The 23,379-nt window shown below is 43.6% G+C and overlaps 1 protein-coding gene across 8 annotated transcripts in view; it reads left to right on the top strand.

The window, feature by feature from the left end:
* SLC9A4 (solute carrier family 9 member A4) overlaps window positions 1-23,379 on the top strand; it is a 92,348-nt gene that overhangs the window by 32,747 nt on the left and 36,222 nt on the right. For all 8 annotated transcript variants that reach the window (XM_034658945.1, XM_002913495.4, XM_034658943.1 and 5 more), the window contains one exon: window positions 950-1,413. In XM_034658945.1, the coding sequence (XP_034514836.1) occupies window positions 982-1,413 (432 nt within the window). In that variant the 5' untranslated portion in view covers window positions 950-981. The remainder of the gene's footprint in view (window positions 1-949; window positions 1,414-23,379) is intronic.

Raw genomic sequence — 23,379 nt, 5'->3', positions numbered from 1 at the left:
GTGGAATGCGCTGGGAGGGTTGAGGGTGAGATAGGAGATCAGGAAGCCAGTGCAAAAGTCGGGATGGGAAATGGGGAGCCCCTACATAAAGGCGGTGTCTGTACAAATAGGGAGAAGGAGACGGTCTTAAGGGGGTGCTACTGAGAGACATTGATGATGAAATAGGGAGCTGGTCGCAGGAGGGGCAAAGTGATGGGGGTTCAGGGAATGTGACTTGATTTCCTTCCTTTTTTTAAAAAGATTTATTTATTTATTTTAGAAAGAGAGAGAGTGCATGAGTGGGGGAAGGGGCAGAGGGAGAGAATCCTCAAGTAGACTCCCCACTGAACGTGGAGCCCCATGCTCGGGGCTCCATCCCACGACCCATAAGATCATGACCTGAGCCAAAACCAAGAGTCAGACACTCAACCGACTGAGCCACCCAGACACCCTTTGATTCACTTCTTATGTGGCTGACCAGTTGGCAGTATCATTGGTTAAATAAGGACAATACAATAAAGGACTGAATTTCATTTATTGGTTTGGTGGAAGGGAAGTTTGGAAGAAGCTGATGTTTAGGTAACTGTGGTTGACTCTGAATGAGCCTCAGGTGGGTTTTGCAGGAATGCAGAGGAGCTCCATCCTCCTCGCTCCTCTTCCCCCACTGCTCTCTCAGACCCTGTAAGGTGGGGAAGCAGGGAGGGGGAGGGGGAGGGGACAGTTGGCTGAGGACTGCTCTGAGACCTGCACTGGACCTGGCATGCTAAGTACTTGACCTGAGGGAAGCCCTGTCAATGCTTCCAGTCCCTGCTACAGATGGGGTGCTGAGGCTCAGGGATGCACGCCAGCCTACCCAAAGTCCCCTGTACTTGGTTTTAGAAGGCGTTTTCTACACCATTCTCCTGGTTTCTTCGTGGCCAGAGCCATTTTATTGGCAAACATCTAAATGTGGTTCTCCGCTCTTCCCTAGGCTTCCATCTTTACCACAGACTGCCGGGCCTCATGCCGGAAAGCTGCCTCCTCATCATCGTTGGGGCTCTGGTGGGCGCCATTATCTTTGGCACCGACCATAAATCTCCTCCTGTCATGGATTCAAGCATCTACTTCCTGTACCTCCTTCCACCCATCGTCCTGGAGGGTGGTTACTTCATGCCCACCCGTCCCTTCTTTGAGAACATTGGGTCCATCCTGTGGTGGGCAGGCCTGGGGGCCCTGATCAATGCCTTTGGCATTGGCCTCTCCCTCTACCTCATCTGCCAGATCAAAGCCTTCGGCCTCAGTGATGTCAACCTGCTTCAGAACCTGCTGTTTGGCAGTCTGATCTCGGCCGTGGACCCCGTGGCCGTGCTGGCTGTGTTCGAGGAGGCGCGTGTGAATGAACCACTCTACATGATGATCTTCGGGGAGGCCCTTCTCAATGACGGCATTAGCGTGGTGAGACGGCCAAGCGTGCCCCCAGGGAGAGGAGGGGTCAGGGTGGAGCTGGAGACAGGAGTCTGTCCTCAGGGCAAATGCAGAAGGCTGAGCAGAACTGGGCCACAGCAGGGCAGGGATAGGCTTTGGTCAATGGAGTGTGACCCAAGTTCTGGTGACTTCCCTTGGGATTGGCATCAAGTACGTAATGGCTCACTAACGCTGCTTGTCATTCACTAGCCAAATAAATGGTTTCTTTAAAGAGAGGAAAAGGAGAGGACATATCTATCATTTTTTAGTTAAATTCAGGTTTTCACTTAGCAAGAAGAAACTGTTACCATGGACTCATCTGGTTTTCACACTAGGATAAACAGTACTTAACCATTTTTCTTTTCTCTCATTCCCTGGACCTCATCCTCCTTCTCTTTATATACTTCTTGTCATTTGTTTGTTTTGTTTTTAACATGTTGCATGAGATGATGAAGTTAAATAAAAGATGGGGTAGGAAAGGAATTGAAAAGGGTTTGCAAAAATGCGTTAGCTGGCATGTCAGTCTTGATGACCCGATTCATCCAGAATATGTGAATGAGGCGTTTTAGGACTCCTTCTGCAGAGAAGCTGAGAATAATTTAACAGGCTAAGTCAACACATAGCGTTAAGGCCCTGGCGATGTCTTGGGTGCTGGCACATTCAGACTATTGCTTAGTTAACAACCTCTTTGATCAGTTTGGCATTTTCCTTCCCTGTCTTTATTATATGCATCTATATACACACACACACACACACACACACACACACACACACGTAGGTGTCTATTATTTTGCATAAATTGGGTGTGGTTATATTATAATGCATTGCTTAAATATAACAAGTCTTGGAATTCATTCTATATCATTTCAATTGTTAGGTAGTATTTCACAGATTACATTGATAATTTATTTAACCATTTCCTAATGGATGGATATGCGGGTTGCTACCAGTTTGTCACTTTTAAAATGTACAAATATTCTTGTTTCTGCATGCATCTCTTTTTGTGTCTGTGAGTATTTTTATAGGATATATTGTCGGAAGTGAAATTTCCAAAGTGGATACCTTCAAAAGTGGATACCTGCTGTGTTAATCACCTCCTCTTCATCGGGTTGATGAGGGAAGGATTCCTGCCCCAGGAATAAGGAGTGACAGCTGACATAAAAAGTTGACACCGATTAGATACATATATTCACAGCCCAGGGGACGAGGACACCGCACACGACACAGGGCCACATGAGTGCTGCACTTGGGAACAGAGGGAACAATCAGGGGTATGGGAGTAAGGCTTTGTAGTAACAAGAAGAGAGGTGCCTCCTGGTTCCCACAGGATGACGTGATTGGCTTGTTTTGCATAATTCACAGGCTGTCAGGAGACTGACACCTAATACTCAGGGATGAGAAGGTCCCTCGCCCCATCCCATTGGTAAGGAGGGCTGTTTGGCCAGCAAGCAGTCAGACTGGGGAGGAGAGCTTGCAGGGACGTCCTTCAGGACCCTCCCAGCTTTACCAAATATCAAGGTAGCACATAGCATTGCACCTTAATTTGAGGTCTTATACCACAGCTGCTAGAATTTTCTGGAAACTCCTTATGGTCTTACATTTCCCAGAGACAGTGCATTAAATATTAATATATTAAATATTTTCTTTATCGAGGCCCACAAGGCACATTGCTTCTTAATGTTTTCCAATTGAATGAGCAAAAATGGGTTAGGCATGTTTGTTTTAATTTGTAAACATCTCTTCAATGATCTTGGATCATTAGTGTCTCTCATTCTGTAAATTGGAAATTCATATCCTCTTAGGGTTGCCAGACTTTAAAACACACACACACACACACACACACACACACACAACTCAGGACACTCAGTTAAGTTGAAGTTTCATATAAACAATGAATTTTTTATAACTATGTCCCAATTATTATATGCAAGTATCACATCCTGTCCATTTTTCTTTGCTGTTTTTTAATTGTTTTAATTGATTTGTAGAAACTTACTAAATTATCTAAATTTTAAACCTTTGGGTATTACATGCAAATCAAAAATACTTTATCTCATTCTGTCACTTAAAAGTTTTTAGACTATGGTACTTTTTATCCTGTGAAAGTTTTAAATTTTTATGAGCCCAGACCTAACGTACTCCTTTATTGCCTCTGGGTTTCCTATTTTGCTTGCAGAGATTTTATCTCACCAAAGGACATGTAAACATTATGTTTCTCTTTTTTTTTTATTTAAAGATTTTATTTATTTATTTTAGAGAAAGAGTGAGTGCGAGCCGAGCCAGGGAGAGGGGCAGAGGGAGAGACAGAATCCCAAGCGGACTCTGTGCTGAGTGCAGAGCCTGGCTCGGGACTCGATCTCCCGAGTGTCTCACCTGAGCTGAAATCAAGAATTGGCCACTTATCCGACTGAACCACGCAGGCGCCCCACAAGCATTGCGTTTTTTTCTTTTTCCCCTTTTACAATTAGCTATTTAATTCATCGGGCACACACTACTTTATAGTGAGGACTTCATTCAAAAATAGATAGTAAAAGGGGCAAAGTCTCCTAAAAAGTAATCCAGCACATCTAGGGTGGATCCAGCAAGTGAAGGAGACCCCTACACGAAGTTGGAAGTCGATTTATTGATTCACAATGCGAATCTTCAACTGTTTAGCAAGATGCTAGACTCCTCAGGGCGACACATTCTTTCCTTCTGGCCAAGTTCCACAGGAAGCCAAGTTGTCAGAAACGGGGAGAAGAGTCTGGGACTCCAGACTCCAGACTCCCGCCACAGGCCTCAGAATCACCTCAGCGGGACTGATGAATATTTGAATGTCCAAACCCCGTCCCAGAGTCTCTGGGACTGGAACCTGGCAGGCTGTATTTTAACAGGCACCTTGGATGATTGCCCACGTTTGAGAACTTATGGTTTCTTGCCTTTGAGTTGAGAGTAGCTGGTGCATCTTGACCTAAAACAATGGTACGTTTGGAACAAGGGCTGCTCTCTCCTCACACTGGGCCTGTTGACTCTGAGGTCCCCTTTCCTCACCCCATTCTGTCTTTAGATGTTTTCATCCTTTCAGTGTTGTTACAATGGAGGAAGTGGCCTCAGCTGGGAACCTAGCCCACTCCCAAGGTGGCCCCTCTAAGCCATGATGTGTTCATTTCACAGCTCATCTCCCAAAGATTTCACTTAAATCCAAGTTATTCGGTGTTACTTGCTTACCATAACCCCCACTCCCAGCAGCATCATCATCCAGGAGGCTTATCTGTGATCACATCAAAGCCACCTCTTGGCAGCCCATTCTGAGTAATTAATTCTTCAACCTTGCCTTCACCAGTGGCTTTCTAAATACCACCTCTTGTAATTTTCCCAGAACGTGCTATTTATAGCACTGGGCTCTGCTCCCTCTTTGGTGTTGCCTCTGAACTAGAGACTCTGACGTCCCCCCGAATTTTCTCTAGATTTGACATCTAGAGCCAATCACAGCTTGGTTTCTGGTCGGGGTTTCTTGGATAGGAGTATTTGTTTGACTTTCCCAAAGTTTAATTGTTTCCACTTGGACTTTTTTTTTTTTAAATGATCATTTCAAAATAAAATTATAATTTTCAGCCGACCAGAGTACCTGCTAAGGGCACTGCTGTGACCTCTAAGGGGCGAAGCTGTTGTTGTGTTGACTCCACGGGGGTCGCCCACACGTCACTCCCGGGTCACTCTGTGGTCACCCACAGCACAGTGAGTATTAAGTGTGTGCTGGGGCACTTCTGTGGCCCAATGTGAAACCAGAGAAGCTCCAGGGCCAGATTTAGAAAGCAGTTTGAAAGCAACTGGTATTTAATGCAGTCCAGTTGTATTTTGAGCGAAGGGCCTTGAACTCACCCTTTCATTGAGGAAGGGGCCTTCCCAGGGCCAGCAGTCACCAGCATGCTCTTTCAGCAGAAAGTCTGAGTCATCTGGAAAGTGATCTGTGATTTGTGGGTTACATGTGACAACTCCACAGATCTTTATCCACTGAAGAGTTGTTTTCTCAGTAGAGAGGAGCTGTTCCAGAACTATCGAAATACCACGGAATCGGATTCTCCAGGTCTCTTGTCCCACGCATTTCTCCCTCTTGCTGAACATTTCACCAGAACACACCTCTAATGGTGGGCAAAGGGAGCAGAGACAAAACTCAGATAGCTCGAATATGAGAACTAGTGTCCCCAGTTGAACCTCATGGCCAAAGTCACAGCAGGTGACTATATCCAATTAATATATCCAGCCCTGTGTGGGGTCACTTTAACCCCTATTACTTTATTAAATTCTTGCATTTTACTATCATGCATGACTTAATAACCACATTTCACAGATGAAGAAAACAAGGAAAAGGAAGCTAAAATAAATTGACCGAGGGCATGCTGCCTGACTAAGGACAGTCTGGACAAGACACACAGCTCTGTCCTATTCCAATCTCTTTCCTTGTATTCTTACCTCTTGCCCTTCTTCCTTCCTTCTTTCTTTCTTGCTTTCTTGCTTGTTCTTTCTCTCTTTCTTTTCTCTCTAAAGATTTTATTTTTAAATAATCCCTACACCCAACATGGGGGTTGAACCCACAACCCCGAGGTCAAGAGTTGCATGCTCTACCCACTTAGCCAGCGGACACCCCATCCTTTTGAGTTTTCAACTCATGGAGCCCGGAGTGATGCGAGGGAAGCCATGTGTTACCTCTGAGTGCACGGGGCTCACATCCACTTAGCAGTGAAGCCAGTGATCTTTCTCAGAACTGGTTCACTGGGCAGAGTCCAATGTATGGCTCCAGAAAAGATTCTGATTGTTTCTGTGCCTCATTTTTGTAAAACTGGGATGATGATACCCCTTAGCTCATAGGGTCACTGGGCAATTCTAAACTAAACTTTTAGTTTTGTGAGTACTCAGCATGCAGTGAGTGCTCGGTGAGTGTTGGCTGCCATTGTATCATAGCCCCTCGTGGACATGGCACGGCGGCTGACTTGCTCTTAGTGGGCAGTTGGTTTGAAATATGGCACCACTTCATTCACTGTAGGCAGATGGTTCTTCGTGCAAGTGGACTGTTTCTCCCTGGTTTTCCTGAGTCAGTTTGCTAAATGAGAAACATGGCAATGCTACCGCGGTCTCTTTTGCGTCCCATCTCTCCCCATCTTCCCCCTCCTCCAACCCATCTGCGAGGTCCAAGAGGCCAGCACGGGCCAAGACAGAGACTTGAGCAGAGGCAGAAGCCTCCAGAGCATGTCTGCTCCTGACTGGTGCTCCATGCCGTCCCTCCCCTCTCCCTCCCCCCCTGCGCTTTCTTTCCCTCTGATTTTCTTTCCTTTCCCCAGTGATATATTCACTTGGCACCTTGCTGTGCTGGAGTCCATCTTCAAGGACAACAGTGAATGAGAAATGAGAGAAGTAAAGGGAGGCAAATGAAAATGCCTGACTGAGCACAGACCTTGGGCCCCTCACATGGATGGTGCTTCCTGGAGATTTCCTTATTCAAGCTTCACAACAATCTAATGTGGCAGAGGTTGTTGTCCCCAGGGGGTGAAGGGACAGTATGTCATGATTAAGAACAGAGACACCCCCACCCCCACCCCCGATTCAAACATCTGGGTTCACGTCTCCTGCTGGCTCTTCTTGCTTCTTTGAGCCTTTGAGTTACCAGATGCCAGGTGCCTATGGTTCTTCATTGTTATTTTTATTATAAAGACACGGATTGTCAGAAAGTCGTTTGTTGGATAAAATTTATTCTATGGGGCTCAGGATCCAAAAGATATAGCAAAAAGTTACCCTCCCACTGCCTTTCCAGGCTGCTTTTCAGTTTCTTTACAGAGAGTTTTTAGTTTTCATTCAATTTACCCCTCTGTTAATTGTGCATGCTTGTTCCTGGCCTTAGATCCTTAATTGCCAGACCCCTTATGCTAGAATTCCCTGCCCTCTTCTCATCTCATCTTGCCATCCCTATGCCAGCCTAACTTGGCAAACTAGTTGGCAGGTGAACCCCGTGATTTCTCTCCTAGCGGCTCCTGCCATCATTCCCAGGACCAGCACATAGCCCTGAGCCTCGCAGGGCTGCTGAGTCAATGGCTGGAAGGCAGGAGTGAATGCCACTCAAAGAGTGAATAAATGAATGGGGGTGGGGGTGGGGACTAGGAGAGACCATGCAGAGGCTGTTCTCCCCCAGCTCCGGCCATGTCTAGGACCACAACTCTCCTTCCCCAACTCCCAAGTGACACTCAGTTTGAACTTGGATTTGTCAAAGAAGCTGCAAGCACACTGAGGGTGTTTCCCTTCTGACACACTGCCACCACTGAACGGCAGAATTGCTCCCTGAGCCTAAATGCTAGAGATGGGTTGATACTAGTGGGAGAGAAGTGTCCCAGTGTCCTTCCTTCCCGCACCTACAGGGAGCACTTGTCCACAGTGGGCATGGAGCTCGTGGACCTGAATGGTGGGCCTTTAACCCTTAGGCAATCAGTTGATGGAGGAGGGAAAAGATGTCCTTTTGAGGACAAGATGGCAAGTTTAAATCAAGCTAGGATGATAGTAAGTAGCTTGCCAGAGGCAGCTGCACTGGATCTGGGAAAGATTTTTTTAAAGATTTTATTTATTTATTTGTCAGAGAGAGAGAGAGAGGGAGTACCCGCTGAGCAAGGAGCCCGACTTGGGGCTCAATCCCAGGACTCTGGAATCATGACCTGAGCCAAAGGCAGACACTTAACCAACTGAGCCACCCAGGCATCCCAGGATCTGGGAAAGATTTTTAAAAACATTTGCTTGCGGGTGAATTATCTTTCATGATTTTCTCTGGTTTATGACTTTCCTCCCTTCAAGGGGTCCTAGCTCCAGTGATGTCATTTAAAAGGCAGTAAAGTGTGGCCAAGGGCATGGATGGCGAAGCCATATGCCTTAGTTCAATTCCAGGCTGCACGGCTCACAGCTGTGTGACTTTGCACTGGTTCCTTAACTCCTCTGGGCCTCAGTTTCTTTTCTGTAAAATGGAGATCAGGTTGTGTGGGAATTAAAGTGAGTTGATACACATAAGCATTAAAATGGTGTCTGGCATAGAATAAGTACAGAATATTTGGTGTTTGTAATATTGTGATTATTATATATACATATATATGTATTAGGTGTTCATCCCCTTTCAGGGCACAGAGTTTATAAAACCCTTGGAATTTCCAGGGATGACAGCTGTAAAGGTGTCTTTTTTATGTTAATGAGGTGACTTTGGGAAAGCCCCTAGGTGATCTAAGGTTGGGGGCCAGTTGCCATAGAAGCCAACCATGTGATTAGAGGGTTGGAACTTCCCATCGCACCACCAGACCTCCAGGGAGAAGAGAAGGGCTCTGCTTGGCCAATAGCCAATAATCTAATCAATCGTGCCTATGTGATGAAGCCTCCATAAAAATCCGAAAGGGGGGCAGCTGCGTGGCTCAGTCGATGAAGCGTCTGCCTTCAGCTCAGGTCATGATCCCAGGGTCCTTGAATCCAGCCGGAATCTGGCTCCCTACTCAGTGGGGAGCCTGCTTCTCCATCTTCCTCTGCCTGTTGCTCCCCCTGCTTGTGCTCTCTCTCTCTCTCAGTCAAATAAATAAATAAAATATTAAAAAACAAAAAACAAAAAACCCCAGAAAGGACCAGGCTCTGAGAGTTTCTGGGTCGGTGAACGTGGAGATTCAGGGACAGTGGTGTGTCTGGAGAGAGATTGCTAGCTCCACACACTGTCCCTATACCTTACCTTATGCCTCTCTTCCATCTGGCTGGTCCTGAGTTATATCCTTCTAGAACAAACTGGTAATCTGGGCAGTAAAATGCTTCTCTGAGTTCTGTGAGCCCTTCTGGCAAATTAATCAAATCAGAGGAGGGAGTCATTGAAACCTTCTTTCTTTTTTTTTTTTCTTACCAACAGCATTTTTTAAAATTATGATATGCTAGTCACCATACAGTACATCATTAGCTTTTGAGGTAGGGTTCCATGATTCATTGTTTGCATATAACACCCAGTGCTCATTGCAATTCGTGCCCTCCTTAGTAACCTTCACCCGGCTAGCCCATCCCCCCACCACCTCCCCTCTAAAACCCTCAGTTTGTTTCCCAGAGTCCATAGTCTCTCATGGTTCGTTTCCCCTCCATTTATCCCCCCCTTCATTTTTCCCTTCCTTCTCCTAATGATCTCCCTGCCATTTCTTTTGTTCCACAAATAAGTGAAACCATATGATAATTGTCTTTCTCTGCTTGACTTATCTCACTTAGCATAATCTCATTTTTATATCCAGTTGATCTGAGGCACAGATGACAACCTAGACTCGTGATTGGGTCTGGAGTGTGGGTGGGGAGGACCTTCCTGTGGGACTGAGTCCTTAACCTGTGGTGTCTGACGCTCTCTCGAATTGAGTTAATTGCTCGGAGTTGTGGGATAAATCACACACATTGATATTGGTGTCAGAGTTGGGTGTTAGTAATACAAGTCCACCTACCTGAGCGCTTCTGACCCACAGAGCTCTCCTCACGTCCTAAGTGGTACCACATCCTCTGGTCCATCAAGCTGTCTCAGCTTTTCCTAGAGAAGTGCTGTCCACACACGTGACTCTTTGGTGGGTGTGGTAGGCAATGTTTTCTTGTGCTTTTTTACCTCCTTATTTCCTTTCATTTTATTCAGGTGCCTAGGCTAGGAGGTGAGAGGTTCAACTATAAGTAGACAGTTTCCTCTGGCCAAGAATGTAGGGAGCTCAGGGTATACGGCAGAGGTGAACCTTGCAAATTGTATCATTTGAGCAGGTGACTCAATCTATTTGTGTCTCCATTTTCCCATGTGTACAATGGGATGATTAATCTGACCCCAGAGAGTGCTTTTGAGGAGGATGTGAAAAAAATACACACAGATGTCTGGCACATAGTAGGTGATGAAAAAAGTCCCTTTGCCCTTCCTGTATTTGAGAGGAGTTTCCACGCAAGAAAGGCTATCTGGTTGACCTCTGTTGGCATAGAAATGGGGATAAGGCCTAAACCTCAGACAGTCTTGGCCATGGAGCCTTGGCTGGTTGGCTTTAGTTGCCTGGGGAGTGAACTTACGCCCTTGCAAGGGCTCAGCAAGTGCACCTCCCCCAGGGCTGCTTCTGACCCACTGTGGGGGGAGGGCAGGTGTCTGGTGCTCACCCAGCACAGGACCCAAGCAAGTTCCTTCAGACATGCGCTCTCAACAAAACATTTGGAAGTTAGCCCACAGCCGCCATTGGCAGTGAAATGGCGCTGGCTGTGGGGGCCTGCAGGGCGCATGTGTGTGCACATGCACGTGCACACGCGTGCACACATATGATGCAACCACACGAATTGCTTGGGATAATGCTTGGAGCAGGCTGGAGAAATGGAAAGAGCTGGAAAAACAATGTTGGAAAGGTCAGAGACTCACTAACACGGAAGAGGCAAATCTGACTCCTAAATGTCCCCAACTGGATAATACCTTACCTTCCACCTGTACAGGGTCTCAGCTGCGGGCTCTGTTCACCAGCAGCCTGAAAGGTCTGTCCCCTACACGCATGTGGCGATTTCGGAGCTTAAGCAGTACAGGGCCACAGAGGGACACTGCCATCATTATTTCATTGGAATTCCTCAAATTTGGTTCACAAATACTTGTTTGGTCCATTTTCTTTGGGTTGAAGAAACAAAGATTGAAGTGGGAATTGTGTAAATCAATTTTCAACCAGCCTACGCTGTGAGCCCTTTATGTGTGGTTAGAAGCCCCTCCAGCTCCCAAGTGCTGGAAAAAAGAGCAAAGCCTCGCTAGTTATCAAGTTGTCCTTCCTTTGTCAGAAGGGAGGGTTGAGCAGCCATGGAAATGGATTTGGAAAAGAAACACTTAGGGAGAAAAACAAACTCTTTAAATCTTTAGAGAACAACCAGAATGATCACAGAAAAGCGGGTGGAAGCAGTTCTTTCAAAACCAAAACAGCCACGCACTGCACGCCAACTGCGCTAAATGCCCGGATGCTGCGGCAAAGGAGCGTTGTCCCTGCTTTTGAGGAGCCGCAAGCTATCAACATTTGCCCTGTTCCTTTTCATCTGTAAATTCTTTTCTTACCCTGCAACTGGGAACCTGCTTATTCTTCTGTATTTTATTTTTTATTTTTTAGATTTATTTATTTATTTTAGAGAGGAGAGAGAGAGTGAGCAAGTGGGGGAGGGGGGACAGAGGGAGAGACTCTTCAAGCAGACACCCTGCTCAGCGTGAGCCCCACGCGGGGCTCCATCGCACGACCCTGAGATCATGACCTGAGCTAACCCTGAGATCAGGAAACCAAGAAACGGGAGAGCCGAAACCAAGAGTTGTTCTCTCCACTGAGTGAGTCACCCAGGTGCCCCCTTCTGTATTTTCTTATTTCCATTTCAAGCTATAGAGGTTTCTTAGGAAATTGCATCATTCATTAATAAAAGTCTTGGGAGAAAATCCTAGAACTGCAAACAGACAGGAGAGTTTCCTAGCTCAGTGGTTTTCAATAGAGCCCACCCTCTTCAACAACATGTGTGCATGCATTCTCAACGGTGAGTTGGGTGTGTCGGGCTGCTGTAGGGAAAAAATATGCTCAGTGTCACGTGAAAAGCCCCAGGAGTTGGCTGGCAAATAGTTTCCCTATAGCTTCCTCAGTGGTTATGTAAAGTGAACAGTAGATCCAGCAAAACCTGTTGCACAAGGCTGCGCGGTGACATTATATCCAGGCCATGGGTTGGCGAGGCGAAGCCATGGATTCTATCTGGGCTGTGGTTCTCCAGATCTCACCCCTCACCACCCAGGACCAGCTGTGGTCCTTAGTGAGGATGAGGCTCACAGCCTGGGAGAAAACGGAGAGATCGTGAAATCCAGCACCTTTATTTTAAAGATAAAAGTTCAGTCCTGTGTGATTGGGCCAGCGGTCCCCTGAATCTGAATTGTCCATTTACTCATCATTCATTTATTCACAAAAAAAATAGTACCGAGCAACCCCTTTCAGTTTCTGAAAGTTCAGTTTCTCCAAAGAAGCAAATCACCAAGCTAGTCTTCAGTGAATTTAAATCTACTGGTCACAGCTGATGTTTGCTTTTGTAGTTAATAAAAGTTCTGAGGTTAATAGCTTTTAAATGACTTTTCCTGCCATGTTGGTGTACTAACGCCAGATGGTGAAAGATAGTCCTGTGGGCATTTGCTCTAAGCTGATGAGAGCGTGGGGGAGGCCAAGAGGACGTAGACTCGGGGGTGCTAGGCTGCGACCTTCCTTGGATGGTATTATGGGTGAAGAACAGGTGTTGGTGGGGGCCGCGTGATGACTATTGACCTGCTGAGTTTGAGATACCTCTAAGCCATTGAAAATAATTTTTCCCTAGTTTTAGAAAGAGGAGTCTGAAGGGTGGGGGCACACTTGGAAGCCATTGGCAGGCAGGTGGTAATTGTAGCTTTGAAAGCTGGCAGCCCTCCTTCCTACCATCCTTCAAGCTGAGAAGAATTTTCAAGCTTTTTACACCAAAAATGAATTTCTCAAAGAAGCTGCTTTGCTGTGCCCTACAGCAATAAAATCCTGCCACTCACCCTTCTCTTTGTGAGATTTTCTGACATCTCTTCAGGTCATCTTCCTGGCCTCTGTTCTCTGGGGTTCTAAGCCACACATATTCAGGGCTATCCAGCCTAGGAGAGGTGGTAAATCCCATGTTAAATGTCCTATCGGGGCTTGCAGATCTTCTCTTTCCTTTCTTTAGGAGTGAGGCTAAAGCTTCCTCCATTCTGTCTTTTATTTTATATCATTATGAGGTGCCTGCTAGGTCATTGCTGGGTTCCTTCGTTGATTTCCTTTACCGGTCAGAGCCAGTGGTTGTCAAGGAAATGTTCTATGACCGAGTGTAATGTGTCCACGACCCTTCAAACAAAAGAGAAAATTAGTTGGGCTTATTATTTAATTTCCTGTAAGGTCGATGGGTACAGCTCCCTCTGACATTCTCTGTACCTTTCCACTCTCTGACATACAGTAAGGATCATTTTTACTGTGATTCTGAAATTTCTTTTTTTACATGTGTGTGGAGTCAGGAACTAGTTACGCTTTTTGTTTTTAAGGAATTGAGTTTATGGCAAATTTAAATAATGAGGATTAATTAAAAAGACACACAAAGCAATCGGGAAGACAGAGATCCCATAGTGGTCTGTTAGGGCCACCGTAATAAAGAGCACAGACTGGGGGGCTTACACCACAGAAATGTATTTTCTCGCACTTCTGGAGAAGTCCAAGACCAAGGTGCCTGCAGGGTTGATTTCCGGCGAGACCTCTCCTCCAGGCTGGCATCTGGCTGCCTTCTTGCTGTGTCTTCACGTGGACTTTCCTCTGTGCACCCTCTCGGTACCCCTTCCTTTTCTTATAAGGACACCAGTCAATGGATTAGGACCCCACCCTTATGACCTCATTTTAACTTAATTACCTCTAACTAGACCCTGTCTCCTATCCAGTCACATTCTGCAGTACGGGGGGTTAAGATTTCACATAAATTTGAGGGGGAAACACTTCAGCTTAGAGAAGCCCCGTCAGGAATCCCTCAGGAGGTGCTTTACCATCAGGCCTCATAAAAGCTGTACCTGGAACCAAGCTGGTTTTAGGGATTTCAGAAGTACCTAAAGTTCAGGAAAAAACCCCGAAAAGTAAAACCAATGAATCACTGAAGTAGTTATTAGTATAAGTTTATTGCGTATGGACCCAAAAAGACGTTTGCAGACCGGGAGCACTCAAACCAAAATATGGAATGAGGATTGTTGATATATTGTGAGCAAGCAGCTTATCCAGTGTGAAGGCAGAGACTGTTCTTGATAGTGATTGGTTACAACATTAGAATTTTCATAAATGAAAGGGAATTGGTTAGTGGTTATTTCATATCAATTTTAGGGAACTATTCAAGTTTCGCTAGGGGCACCTGGGAGGCTCAGTAGGTTAAGCGACTGACTCTTGGTTTTGGCTCAGATCATGATCTAGGGGTCATGAGATCAAGCCCTGCATTGGGCTCCACGCTCAGCAGGGAATCTGCTTGAGATTCTCTCTCTCTCTCTCTCATCTGCTTGAGATTCTTTCTCTCCTTCTCCCTCTGACCCTCCCCTTCCTCGCTTACTCTCTCTCTCTAAAATAAATAAATAAAATCTTCAAGTTTTGCTAAGGACTTTTCAGAGGTATATGCAAAAAGAGACCCAGGTCAAGCTAGCCTGGCTTGTCTCACAAAACAAGGTAAATTAAGTGTTGCTGACTAAACTGGCTTTGTCTGCTCAGCAAATTTTCAAGTCTGGTTTCCATTTGTGTTTGGTTTTAACAGAAGCAAGAGTTCACAATCTTCTCTGATAGCCAGGGAGGGCCAGGTTATGCTGTGGTAATAAACATCCTTCGAAACCTCTGTTGGCCTAAAACAACAGAGGTGTATTTCTTGTTTACATGACTGGTTTCTCACTGGCCAGCGTTCAGAACGCTCTATTCATCATGATTACTCAGGACTCTGGGCTTATAGAGCGGGCCCCATATTGAGCATTGCTGGGCACTGTGCCAGAGGGCAAAAGATTTATGGAAACTCATCTCAGCAAGCAAGTACCCCATCTCTTAAATGATATATATTACTCCTTGAAACTCGTTCAAACTCAAAACTTGACCAGGCCTAGTCACATGGTGGAGCTGGAAATGCAATCCTACCAGGTGCCTAAAAGGAAAAGAAATATGTGCCAAATGGCGCTCATAACTATCACATCGCCATTCCAGAGCCCCGCCATGGATGCAACATGGGTCCGTTGCTAAGAATCTGCTGCTTTTTATAGATCTTTCCAGTTTCACTCCAACTAGGGTCGATATAATCTACTCAATTATCTTTTCCCCCACTCCTCAGTGTTTATTATATACTTTTCAGCCCTCATAACCCGTACTTCTTTGTGGCCTTTTATCATCTCTTAATCGGTCTCATGGTATTTATTCGTCTATACCTTGTCAGGTCTTCCTCTACTTCTCAGGAAATATGGTTGCTGTAGATCATAACTCGGCAGAGGGTTTCACTGGCAGTCCCCAGTCTATGGACAGGCTTCTCAAGAATCTGTCTACTCCTGTTCTTGAATGGGAAGTGTTGGTTGAAAGCCACATGAGGCTACCCCTTCCTTAGATTCAATGTCATAGAAATTACCCTTACGAGGAGCCATAGAATGGTGGGGAGTACGGCTATGATGTCCAGGAGGGTTCGTAGTCGCAAAATATCTGGTAACTTATCATTAAGTCCTCAGCCATGATTGTCAGAGGAATCCAGGAGATTTAAAATTATGGAAACAAATAGCTTTCTCACTCTTAAGGATGGTTAAAAGTCAGTACATTTAATGGACCTACATGGTTATAAGATTTCTTTATTTTATGTGAAGTGGTATAATGTTAGCACAAAGTGTCCTGTAGAAAGTTGAGAAGTTTATATTGTAGAGTACCGGTGAACATAATGCAAAGAGGTATGGACAATAATAAAATTAAAATAGAATTCTGAAAAGTATTCAAATAATCAAACTGAGTTCAGGAAAATTAAAGAAAAAAAACCAGGAAGAAAAGAGAAAATAAGTAATAAAGTGGTAGATTTAAATCTAGCCATAACAATGTCAATGCAAATTGAACAAACCTTTTAGAACCTCTAAAAGAAAGAAAAAGAGTTTTATTCAAGCGCAAGTTAGGACAGCTGCCCGGGAAACATGCTCTTCACAGGGAAGAAAGTGCTTCAGAGAATGAACCATTTTTACAGGCTTATGTACTTTTTTAAATATTGTAAAACCTCAAAAGATTATAGACCAGCATATAGTTAGGAAGCACAAGTTTTATCATAAAGGAATGCAGGGAGCAAGAACATTGATTGATCTCTAAAGGACAAGATGGTTTTCCTTTAAGCTACTCATTCACAAAGCAGATGTACAGTGCATGCATGGAGGGCCATAAATCAGGCTTTTGGTTGGAACAAAGTTTATTTACAGTTGTGCTAAGAAAAAAATCTAAAATAGCTTCCCTTGTATATCAGGCCTTTAGAGAGTTTTTCTCTCATCATGATAATTACATTAAATGTTAATGGACCAATGCTCTAGTTGAAAACTGAGATTACCAGAACTGATTATAAAATGAGATTCAAATATATTGTTTATAAGAAACACAGTATAATTATAAAGATGAAAATAAATTGAAAATAGGTGAATGCAAAAAGATACACCAGACAAATGGTAAGCATAAGAATGCTGGTGTGGCTATATTAATATCATTTAAAATATAAATGGCAAGGACTCATTGCTTTCCAACTCACATTGTGAGGCCAACTTTACCCTAACACCAAAACCAGGTGGACATAATGCAAAGAAAAAAAACTACAGACCAATATCCAGCAAGAATATAAACCAAAAATACTTAAGTAAAATATTAGCAAATCAAGCTCAGCAATATGTAACAAGAATAATAAATCATGACCGCAAAATGTACATCCCAGAAATGCAAGTTCAACATTGGAAAAAAATCTATCAATGTAATTCGCACTATAAATAGAATTAATGGCTGTATCAATAAATGCAGAAAATCATTTGACAAAATTCAGTGCCCATTTATGATAAGAAACTCCTAGCAAGGTAAGAAGTGTAAATAACTTCTTCAGCCTGACAAAGGATATTTATGAATAACCAGAGCTAACATCATACTTAAGGGTATCACTCTCAACACTTCTATTTATTAGGCAAGAAATAAGAAAGCATTAAGACAAAATCACTAAGGAAGTAGTGTGTTTGTCTCTGTTTATGGAAGACATGCTGGTTTTTGTAGAATATCTTGAAGACAAAAGAGCTACTAGAATTAAAAAGTAAATTTGGCAAGGTCACAGGACATATAGCTAATGTACAAAAATCAACAGCACTTTAATATAGTAGTGGCAAATTACTTTAAATACTAGTAGCAAAAGAAAATTTCAAAATTCCATTTATAAGTACTGTCAAAATGGAAATTCTTAGAAGTTCAACATAGATGTGCAAGGACTTTTCACTGAATATTATAGATAATTGCTGACATGAATTAGAAGACCTAAATAATATCATATTTGTTAATGAAAGATTCCATATTACTGGGGAAGACAGCTTTTTTTAATTGATCTGTAGATTCAGTAAAATCCCAACCAAATCCCAGAATTTTTTTCATAGAAATGGATGAGCTGATCTTAAAATCTGATTGGAAGTTTAAATAACATTAAATGCTTTAAGCAATTTTTCAAAAAAAAGTACAAAGATAGAAGACTTATTTGAAGACGTACTATAATGCCACAATAATAATAAAGCAATAATATCACAATATTGATCAAACAATAGAAATGACATCATGAAGGAAAAATAGAAAGTCTAGAAATAGGCTTGCACATATACAGCAATTGATTTTTAGCAAAGGAACCAATGAAAAGGAAGACATTGCACTGAAATAACTATGGGTATCCATGTGGAAAAATATGAGAATTACCCTGTACCTCACACCAAATGCAAAAATTAGCACAAGCGGTGTCATAGAATAAACGTAAAAGCTAAAATTACAAGTCTCCTGGAAGAAAAAAACAATTTTTCATGACCTTGGACTGGGCAAAGGCAAAGAACTCACAAAAAAACAAAAGGCAAAGCATAATAAGTTGGATTTTATCAAAAGAAAAAATTTTGTTCTTTGAAATACACAAGTTAACAAAAAAGTAAGCCACAGAATGGGAGAAAATATTTGTCATGCATATTATCTCAGAAAAGACTTACATCCAGAATAAAGAATTTTATAACTCAATAATAAGAATATAAATAACTCAAAAATGAGTAAAAGATTTGAAAAGATACATTATAAAACATGATATTCAAGTGGTCAATAAACAAATGAAAATTTGTTCAACATCTTTTATAATCAGGAAAATGAAAATTAAAATCACAATGAAATACCACTACACACTCATTAGAGTGGTTAGAATTTAAAAAACTGATAGTATCAAGTGTCAACAAGGATACAGAACTGGAAATCTCATACATTTCTGGTAGAAATGGAAAATGATTCAGTGACTTTGGAAAACAATTTGGCAGTAGCTGTAGACTGAATATTCATGTCCCTCCCAAATTCATATGTTGAAACCTAATCCCCAATTGGATAGTATTAGGAGATGGGGCCTTTGGAAAATGATAAGGTCATGAGATTGGAGTCCTCGTGAATGGGGTTTATGCCCTTACAAAAGAAACGCCAGAGAGCTAACTTGCCCTTTCAGGCGTATGAGGACACAGTGAGGAAATAGCTGTGTAAGCACTAGGAAATGGGCTCTTGCTAGACACCAGGGCCTTGATCTTGGACTCAACAACTTCTAGAACTGTGAGAAATAAATTTCAGTTTTTTATAAGCCACCCAGTCTACGATATTCTCTTATAGCAGCCCATGGGGACTAGACAGCAATTTCTTAACATGGTAACTTGTATGTACCACACTACCTAGTCATTCCTCTCTGAGGTATATATCCAAGAGAGAGATGAAAGCAGAGGCCTACACAAAAGACTTGTATATAAATGTTCACAGCAGCAATATCCCGATAGTAGAAACTGGGTGGTGGAGGAAACAGGAAACAAATGTCCTTCAACAGGTGAATGGATGAACAAAATGTCTTATAAGCATATAATGGAATACTTCTCAGTATTAAAAAGGAATGAGCCATTGATACCTGTACAACATGGGTAACTCCCCAAAACCTGATGCTGAGTTAAAGAAGCCAGACCCACAAGAGTCCATACTTTATTATTCAATTTATATCAAATACCAATTCATTTAGGGATGCCTGGGTGGCTTAGTCGGTTAAATGTCCGACTATTGATTTCATCTCGGGTCATGATCTCAGAGACATGAGATGGAGCCCTGTCAAGTTCTGCACTGGCCTTGGAGCCTGCTTAAGATTATCTTTCTCCTTTTCTCTCTGCCCCTCCTGCCCCCCCCAAATAAGCAAACAAACAAAAATTAATCAACAGTGGCAATAACAGATCAGTGGTTTCCTGGGGTCAGAATTAGAGGGAGGGGAGGATTTTAAAAGAGTAATAAAGAACCTTTCTAGATTCACGGAATTGTCGGGTCTTGACCGTGATGGTGATTTTATAGGTATATACAATGGTCAGAATTCATTCGTATCATATGCAAATTACTCCTCAATAAATTTGACAAAGAAAAAAAATACCAGCACATTTGAAATCAACCCTCCACCTCTGTCAAAGCCTTGGTGGGTGAGCTGGCGTCTTTAGCCATTATTTTGTGTATTGAAAGTGTTTTGCAAACTTTTGCAGTAGTTTCTGTTAAGGGGTTGCCATTATTATGATCTCGGGAGGTTTCATGAACTTCTTAAAGGTCACATAACGGGACCATTTCCTGAGCCCCCTTCTCTGACCTGTTTTGTTTTACATCATTTGTGACACATCCAATGTGTGGCTGTGTTTCCCTACACCAGCCAGTTCTCCAACTTTCCAGACACCAATGTAGTGTTCTACAGTTTAATTCAATTCTGACACCAATTCCGAATTAACACAGGCCCCACAGATGAAGGGCTCAGTCCCATAAAACTGCCCCTACTTCAGACATCCATTGCAAGTCTGGGTCCCCCATACTGACTGGCTGTTCCCACAACCCTCTCCTTAGGTTTGATAATTTGCTAGAATAGCTCATAGAACTCAGGAAAGCACTTGCCTTCAGTTACCAGTCAATGATAATGGATGCAACTCAGAAAGACCCAAATGAAAGAGAGGCTTAGGGCAAGGTACGGGAGGAGGGGTGCAGAGCTTCCGTGTCCTCTCCAGGCATGCCACCCTCCCGGCACTAACGTGGATGCTTTCTGACCCTGGTAGGGTTTTTCTGGAGGCTCCATTACATAGGCTTGATTGATTAAATCACTGGCCACTGGTTGTTGAACTCAATCTCTAGCCCCTCTCCTCCCCCCGCAGGTCACAGGGTGGGGATGAAACTTACAACCTTTTAATTACTTGGTGGGTTCTTCTGGCAACCAGCCCACCTCCAGAAGCTCTCTGCACTCAGGCAAGAGTTTCCTCATTGGCAGAAACTCAGCCCCGGTTGAAAATGGTCCATTATGAATAACAAAGAATGCTCCTCTCACTCAGGAAAGGCAAGGTTTTTAGGATCTCTGTGCAAGGAACTGGGGACAAAGACAATAAATACATCTTTCTTGTTATATCACAATATTGCACCTCTGCCCTGAGCGAAAAGGGTCAATCTAATTTTGTTTCCATGAATGCATGTTGGAGATTTAGCATTGGCTGAGATTTCCCCTCCAATATGTGAAAAAAAAAAAAAAAACCCACATGATTGTGATTGAAATGAGTCCAAAGAAAATCTTTTACAACTCTAATGACATCCAGAGCCATGTAATTTGAAAGAAAAGAATTGTTTTTCATGTAGTCATATGGACTGTGTCTTTAAACGTAGTCTTCTTCAATTATATGTAGTACTCTAGCTTCTCAAACTAGCATGGCCTCTTGCTGAGGTGCGTACTGGTGTCCAGGGACAGGCTGGCTCAGCTGATTTTCCCAGGCCCTGGGAACAGACCGGGCAGCTCCCTATACCCTGGAGAGCTTTGCAGAGGAGTTTTCGTTTGTGGCAACAACATGCAAATCTTTGAGTCTCAATCATATTCCCTGTGCTTCCTCTGGATTTGAGAGTCAAATAAACTCCCAGGTCCCACTAACGCTCATTCAAATATGCCTTTTTGGGGCCTTGGGGAATGTCTGGGTCCTCATCTTGGCTTCACTCCTTGGAATATGAGCACATCTGCAAAGGGGCAACATGCAAGGCTTCTGGGATCTGTATGTAGGTTGCTCCAAGTTCAGGCAGAAGGTAAAATGGGACTAAATAAACTCACCGAGTTGGGGTACAACCACGAAGCTTCTTTTACGTTCATTTTGAAACGTTATGTCACCATTTCCTTTCAAACACTCAGCCAAGATTTTTCTTGGAACCTGGCTTCACTTTGCTTAAACAAAAGAGACCAATAGTATAACAGTTTTGTAAAATATGCTTGGTACACAAACAAACAGGTCGATAGATATTGGCCAGGTCAGGCATGTGCCAGACATTCAAAGGGCATTTAGATGCACAAAAGATGGATAGGGGAAACTCCTGTGAGAGAAAATGGGGAGGGAGCGTGGAGAAACGGGGAGCCTCAGACCACCGTGCAGAGTGATCCCAGGTGAGGGAGCTGGGCCGAGGGGAAACTGGATGGGACTGTCTGACCGCGTTTCTGAGAGAGCTTATCCAGCCCAGCGGGAGTCTTCAGGCTAAGAACACCCATCAGAGGAGTCCTGCACCGTCCAAGATTGGGCCTGACTTAGGGACCTGCCACACCAGGTCCCTGGCTGAGGACAGCGATGGGAATCAAGGTGAAGCAGCCAGCTGCTCAGTTTCATTCCCTGTGGTTGGAGACCTGAGGGGTCCTGACTGCCACAGGTGGGGAGGCAGATGAGAGATGCCAGGCAGACAGATAGATGACAGATGGGTGATGGATGGATGGATAGATAGATAGATAGACAGACAAGCAGGATTAGGAAGGATATACATATGTGCGTGTGTTTATACTATTTACATATGTATTTATAAATATATATACATGTATAGCATCTATATGTAATATTTAGAGTGGCTTTCTCTGGGAGGGACTGGGAGACAATCGTGGGGATTTTCCTTTGTGCTTTTATATTTTCTAAAATTTCTGTGCATCAGTATGTGTATTCTTAAGCAAATCTGGTGTGAAATTTCAGCAAGTCTCTCCCTGTCTCTTTTTAAACAATCCCTTTCCTAATTGCACAATTGTACAGTGCTCATGATGGAAGAGTGTGTGTGTTTTGACTTGAGCTAATTTGCATGAAGCTTTTAGCTGCTGCTTCTTTTTTTTAAGAGAGAGAGAGAGAGCACGAGCAGGGTGGGGGGTGTTATAGGGAGGGGAGAAGCAGATGCCCCACCGAGTGGGGAGCTTGACATAGGGCCCAATCCCCGGACCCTGAGATCATGATCTGAGTTGAAATCAAGTGTTGGCTGCTTAACCAACTGAGCCACCCAGGCGTCCCTTTTTGCTTCTTCTTATTTACCTTCTCCAGCTTCTTCTCCTTCTCCCAGAAGATGTACTAGAAATATCTCTTTAGGGGAGGAAGCAAGCCTGTTTATTATATTCTGTCCATATCCCCTTATCTAACCAAGCTTGTTGGTTACTGGCCACTAATCACATTAAAAAGCAGGAACTAATCCAGACACTGAAAACATGTGTCCTAGGCTCTCTGAAGAAATAAAATGGATCCATTTGGAGGAAAGCCACAGATTAGGACTTTATGAAATTCAAAATTAAGTTGTGACCTGAGCAATGTACAACAAAAATCTGCTAGTCTATAATACAAGTTAATTCCATTGTAAGGTCATTTTGGTTACAGAAGCTGTACTGAATTGAATAGTGCCCCCCCCCAAAAAAAAACTCATGCCCACCCAGAACCTCAGGATGTGATCTTATTTGGAAATAGTTCTTTGCAGATACAATTAATGTTTGGAAGAGCTCACACTGGATTGAGGTCGATCCTAGTCCAATGGCTAATATCCTTGTAAGAAGGCAATGTGAAGACACAGAGGAGGGGACACACAGGGACGGCCATATGTGGACAATGGCAGAGACAGCAGTGATATGTCCACAAGTCAATGAACACCTAGGTTTGCCAACAAACACCAGAAACCAAGAGGCAGCAAAGAGCGGTCCTCTCCTGGAGACTTCAAAAGAGTGTGGCCCTCTCGGCACCTTGATTACTACTTCTAGCCTCCAGGACAGTGAGAGAGAATAAATTTCTGTTGATTTAAGCCATCCAAGTTTGGGATATTTTGTTATAGCAGATGTAGGAAACTCATACAGAGGGCAATGTGACAAAACTGCACTGGGGAGGGGAGGCTCATTGGACCTGTGAGCAGA

Source organism: Ailuropoda melanoleuca, chromosome 4 (assembly GCF_002007445.2).
Source record: "Ailuropoda melanoleuca isolate Jingjing chromosome 4, ASM200744v2, whole genome shotgun sequence".
Lineage (NCBI taxonomy): Eukaryota > Metazoa > Chordata > Mammalia > Carnivora > Ursidae > Ailuropoda > Ailuropoda melanoleuca.
This window is presented reverse-complemented; position numbering and strand designations above follow the sequence as displayed.